Here is a 6,080-nt window from a genome sequence, read left to right as displayed (position 1 = left end):
TACTCACTTCCTCTTTGAGCTGTTCCTCGGTCTTGCCGACCCAGGCGACCTCAGGGTGTGTGTATATAACGGAGGGCACACAGTTGTAGTCGATATGGACGGCTCCTCCTGCCATTCCCTCGACACAAATGATACCTTCATCTTCTGCTTTATGGGCCAACATAGGTCCAGCTACAACATCTCCGATGGCATAGATACTATAAGAGATTTGCAATCCATATTAGGACTTGTCGGTCGCAACGTATACAAGAAAACTCATTTCAAATCACCATACTTGGGCACTTTGGTCTGGAAACGACCATTGACAGGGATTCTCCCGCGGTTATCCAGTTCTATACCGACAGCCTCAAGGCCGAGGTTACTGGCGAAGGGACGGCGGCCAATGCACACCAGCAGAACGTCACAGGTGAGCGTCTCGCTCTTGCCGCCAGCTGCAGCTTCCACACTAACCAACGGAAACAACAAAATGGGCAAAAGCACTAGATGAATTAGTTCCTACACAGCAGATGAATAAACGCTGCACTCACGCCACATCGATCTTGCCGTCAGGTCTCCTGCTGGCGCCCATGACCTTGGTGCTCAGTTTGAACTTCAACCCCTGCTTCTGGAGAATTCGCTGGAAGTTCTTGGAGATCTCCATGTCGATGCCCATTCCGCCGACGTGGCCGAGGAACTCCACCGCTGTGACTTTGGCACCAAGCCTCTGCCATACGGACCCCTGGAAACAAACAGAATGGATCTCCATTATCAAACCCAATTCAGAAGCATCATTGGACTTCAAATGTTACAAACAAGCAGTTTCATGACCAAAATTTAGATCAGTGTTATGATGATTATGGAATGAAACACCACAATCAACCAATTGCCTACTCACCAACTCTACGCCAATGACTCCAGCTCCAATCACGATGAGCTCATCTGGAACCTTCTTGAGGGACAAAGCGCCGGTGGATGAGACAATGGTGTCTTCATCGATCTATCAAAAGAGGATCATAATTATACAAGACAGCAGGCCAAGCAAGAAAACTCTTTTGCCTGAAGTAAAACCGTGAAATCGCAATATGGCTTATTGCAATTATCAAATCACAAAGACTCAAATTTAAATAATGAGAAGAAGCGCTTATAAACTGGCTGTTGTCAACAAAAGAGAAGATTTAAAGGTGTGTGCAAAAAAAAAAAAAAAAGCGAATTTAATCATTTGTGCAAGTAGATTACACACAAAGTAATGCAGAGATGGGAATAGATGCAAATTGGGCAACGCGATTGCCACAAACGCGTGATATTTGCCTCGTTCGCATCTTTCAACTCGAGTGGGAAATTCAAAACTCGAGAAATTACGCACTGTCACGCCGGCCAATCAGAGAGGAGCTTACTGACACGTCCAGATTGACTTGTTGTTGTTTGTTGATGTGCGTTAAGACACTCCTCATTAAGCGATATCTTTATCCACGCGAGTGACGAGAAAAACATCCCGCGAGTAATCTAGAGTGATTAACGCAATGCTAATATTCGCTTCGCTTTTGGTGCACACACCATAAGGGCTCTTTGTGGTTTTCCAGGAAAATGAAAGCTCAGTGGTTTAACATCGGAAAATTAAGAAATAAAAATAACAATATTACTATTGTAATTTTACAGTTGTACTATAACAAAATTATTATGTTTTTTCTTAAATGCTCAGTTTATTTTACAGTGAAATACTGCAATTGTAATATTTCTTATTTTGTTCGATATTTTTATTTAGCAATTATTATTTTAATTATTATTTATTTCATAGTCATAATGATATAAACAAACAAGCACAGCAAACATGGAGCTTTAAAAAAAAAAAAATCATAATTCTAACTTACAATACAAAAATATATTGGAAAATAAAATGGGTATAATATACTAATTAATAATTTACTATTTTACCAAATATTTCTGCATGCTATGCATTTTATCCTTATTACAGTTTCGCAAGCTGTTAATTGGCAAACTCTACTGAAACCACATGTGATTTGAGGCTTCTGTGGGTGGCACATGTAGAGCAGGGGTCCTCAACTCTGGCCCTCGAGGTCCACTTTCCTGCAGAGTTTAGCTTCAACCCTAATCAATCAAACACACCTGAACAAGCTAATCAAGGTCTTTTAGGATTGGTACAAAGTTACAGGCAGGTGAGTTTGGACAAGGTTGGATCTAAACTCTGCAGGAAAGTGGATCTCGAGGACGAGTTGGGAACATCTGATGTAGAGTGTTCCACATCGCTCACTTATGAGGTTCCATATCGATTAGGATGCTCATTTAAGCTCAAAGTATACTTCAACCGTCCACGTTCCGCAACGGTCCACACACTGTCGGTGTAACGCAGTGTCCGTGGACATCAGCGCACAGTTTGTGTGCGACCCAATTTTTGTTCCTGTGGATGGTCTGCATACAACAGCGCAGACACAAGGTGAACTGCGCATGTGTCGAACTCGTCCATGAGAGCTCATCTGCAGCTGAGTATACTTTAAAAGCTGTGCGGAAGATGGAAAGAAATACACCCAGGCCTTTAGAAGGCAGCTGTCAGTGAAGCCGGTAGACAGTGCTGATGATACACAGGGCAACTTTGCCATCAATGGCCAACCAGGTGAGATACAGGGCCCACGACCGATCTAAATTATCCAGATAGAAATTTGTTACCCATTCTCAATGGGAAAGTGCCCAAGCAACATTGTTTAAAAAAAGCTGCCCGGCAAAATTGCTCAAAAAGTTGCTCCGTGTGTCATCAGCGGCTTATGTTCTTGTTTATCGCTGATGTACCTCAATGCCTGGGAAGGGGGTGACCTCTGATCCAGTAGCGATGAGGATGTTCTTAGTGTTTATGACCTGTTCTCCATCAGCAGTCTTTGCGGTCACTTGACTCTTGCCAGTTACCGTTCCAAAACCATTGATGTGAGTTACCTAGGGATTGCAAAAAGAAAAAAATAATTTAGTATAGCTCTAAAAAGTGTATTGATCTACAACGGCATATTACCATTGGATAAACAGATAAAACAAATAAAAAAAGAAATACTGAATCTCACTTTGTTCTGCTTGAATAAGTGTGCGATTCCTCCGGTCAGAGCTTTGACAGCCCCGCTCTTCTGTGCCATCATCTTCTCCAGGTTCAATGAGAGCCCCTGAACTAATGTAGAAGAAATCATGATGAAACAGATTGACTAACAGACTTAAAAGACATGATTTGAAAAAAGAAAAAAAATATATTTATTACAGTTTAAATGGCCTCATTCAAATCTGTTGGCTTCTGCATATCCTTGACACAATAACATGCGATATGTGGACCCATATCACATGTTTACACTTGAACTTACTTTCAATGCCTCTGCTTTCGAAATCGTTTCCGTGTGCCAAGTGATACAGGTACGAGTTGTTCAGCAGAGCCTTAAATAAGCAAAAAAATAAATAAAATCAAGTTAAGCATAAATTAGTCATTTTGGAAAAGCACTTTAAAAAAAATAAATAAAATTCACAAACCTTTGACGGGATGCAGCCCACGTTCAAGCACGTTCCTCCGAGGGTCGTGTTCTTTTCCACACATACTGTCTGTGAAAGAAGTTTGCAGTTACCAACGCAGTCAAAGAAAAGCTGATGGTATCTGTGATCCGGGTGTCAAAATGATACCTTAAAGCCAAGCTGAGCTGCTTTGATGGCGGCGACGTATCCTCCAGGCCCAGAGCCCACAACTGTGACATCAGCATCAACTTTGACAGAACAAATGATTGTTTCAGTATGGATTTACATATTAGTGCATTTCATATCATTTAGCTTGTCTATTGTTAAAGGTCATCACTGAATGTTTATAAATATAACAGTACAGATATGATTACATAAAGGCCCGTTCACACCAAGGATAACGATATCTAAAGATAACGATAAAGATATAGTTCTAAAAATCGTTCTGAATATTAAAGAATAGCAGAGTTCACACCACAACTATAACGATAAAGGCACAGAGAAACGATATCATTGGAATCACCAATGATATAATTGGCAGCCAATCAGAATCAATCCTGCTGTCACAAGCTCGAGAATTTAAAGCGGCAGACGCGTGTGCTTAGAATAAACAGACGATATCGTCCGCTGGTGTGGACGCTAATATCGTTATCGTTCTTGGTGTGAACGGGGCTTTAGTCGTCTTACTTGGTGCTTTGTCAGCATACGTTCTCAACGACAAGACTGTGGCTCCATGCAGCTTGTAGGGGAGGTGCTGACCTCGCTGTATTGCACAAAAGAAATAGAAACAACAAAACTTTATTTTATTATACAGATATTGCTTCTACATATGCTATTTTAATGCTTACAAATGACAAAATATTTAAATACACTTTTAAATAAAATAAATAATCCAAAGGGAGAATGAGACAAAAATAGAAAAATAAATGTCAGCATTTAAAGGGATAAAGGTCACAGGTATTAAACAGTTGCATAATTATGTTGCAATAAAGGCAATGTCTCCATATTAAATATTAGATTAAAAAAAAAAGAAGAAAAGAAAAACTTAAATTAGAAATGTTTTGGCTGCTAACTGAAAATAAGTTGAAGTACTAACTAAAACTGAAATAAAAAAAAACTCAATTTATAAAAAAAAATTAAAATAGAAATGACAAATAAAAACTGTTTTCCACAATTTTAGATTTTTAGACTCCTTGTCTAATAGGTGCTTAAAGTTGATTGGTTGATGGCGGCCATGCTTTTCAAGATACATCAATGCCCTCAAATGCTGCGTTCACGCCATGTCGTAATTACCGTAATTCCGAGATGACAGCACGTGACGTTCAACTCGGTGCTGTTCATGTCCTCGGACTGGGGATTATCCATTTCTATAGTGACTGTCAACAAAATGAACCCGCGTGAAAGAAAGCTACTGGCAGCTATAAATCTAACTCTGTGCTGCATGTCTTTCATTTATGTTCACATTACTTTTGTTTGAAGACATCTACATTGGCAAAAGTCAATTACACGAATTTTAAAACATAAATATTACGAAATAACTGCTTAATTACATTTTACTACTGGAAGCGCCGCCATGTTTCTCTGGTTCTGCGTGAGGTGCAGCGGTCACTTGGTACAAGCTGTAGCTCTCAGAAAACTCCCAGTTCACAAGTTGTAATTACGAGTTCTACAAGGACGTGAATGCTTTTTTCAAGTTGGAATCTCGTAATTACGGTAATTACGATATGGCGTGAAAGCACCTATAGATGTTGGTGGCACCTTGGTCAAAAAGACATTGTATGCCAAATTTCAAATCAATCAGACTAACGTGTGCATAGTTACGGCTGTGGCTAGCAGGGATACAGCTACGGCTGGAAACCAACAATAAATTAAAATTTCTACCTATTAGATTGTTTTTTTTAATGTCTACACCTACCCAACCCTAAACCTACCCCTTACATTAATGCAAAAACAGTAATTATTGTTGTACAGTGTGACAGCTATATTGATGTGCGCATGCCCAGTAGCCACAGCAGTACCCCTTCTAGCCTTAACCCGTAGTTACAGCCATTTTCAAGTTTTTTCCTGTTTTAGCGCCACCAAGTGGTCTTCACGCTTGAACCCCTAATTTAATTTATAATTAAAGTAGACCCACTTCTTAAAGTGCTCCTATTATGCCATTTTTAAGGTTGCTAATATTATTTTATGAGTCTCCTAAAACAGGTTTACATGCATGCAAGGTCAAAAAACACGTTAGTTATCTCAAAAAATTGATTTAATTAGCAGTTCAAAGAATCAGTCTCTCTAAACTCCTCCTTTCCGTGAGCCCTCACTGCTGTGATTGGTCAGATGGCGCAGTCCTCTGTGATTGGTCCAGAGCCGTAGAGAGCTTGGCTCTGGATTGGTCTACCGCGTACAGCGCGTGTCGGAAACGAAACGCCCATTGCCATGACGGAATGACAGCCCTGGAGACTTGTCAATACATAGAAAAGATGGTATCGATTGTACCTAACCAATTAGAGCCGGAGTCTGACGACGAAACGGTCGAAGTGGCTGATCGACAAGAGACTGATTCGCAAGCACGACTGGAGCAGGACGTTTCTCAGTGGTAAGTGTCAAGTGTTAAC

At 40.3% G+C, this 6,080-nt stretch overlaps 1 protein-coding gene across 1 annotated transcript in view; it reads right to left on the bottom strand.

The window, feature by feature from the left end:
- Window positions 1-4,839, bottom strand: part of LOC107576250 (dihydrolipoyl dehydrogenase, mitochondrial-like) — an 8,667-nt gene extending 3,828 nt beyond the window's left edge. Inside the window, exons 1-7 of the mRNA XM_016262467.1 lie at window positions 4,768-4,839; window positions 4,162-4,237; window positions 3,643-3,722; window positions 3,496-3,564; window positions 3,333-3,402; window positions 3,045-3,145; window positions 2,782-2,922 (exon numbers count right to left, since the gene is read on the bottom strand). Of these exons, the coding sequence (XP_016117953.1) occupies window positions 2,782-2,922; window positions 3,045-3,145; window positions 3,333-3,402; window positions 3,496-3,564; window positions 3,643-3,722; window positions 4,162-4,237; window positions 4,768-4,839 (609 nt within the window). The remainder of the gene's footprint in view (window positions 1-2,781; window positions 2,923-3,044; window positions 3,146-3,332; window positions 3,403-3,495; window positions 3,565-3,642; window positions 3,723-4,161; window positions 4,238-4,767) is intronic.
- Between the last annotated feature and the right edge of the window lie 1,241 nt (window positions 4,840-6,080).

Source organism: Sinocyclocheilus grahami, unplaced genomic scaffold, assembly GCF_001515645.1.
Source record: "Sinocyclocheilus grahami isolate Dianchi unplaced genomic scaffold, SAMN03320097.WGS_v1.1 scaffold3393.1, whole genome shotgun sequence".
NCBI classification, from domain to species: Eukaryota; Metazoa; Chordata; class Actinopteri; order Cypriniformes; family Cyprinidae; genus Sinocyclocheilus; species Sinocyclocheilus grahami.
The sequence above is the reverse complement of the archived record's forward strand: the minus strand, read 5'-3'. Positions and strand labels throughout refer to the sequence as shown.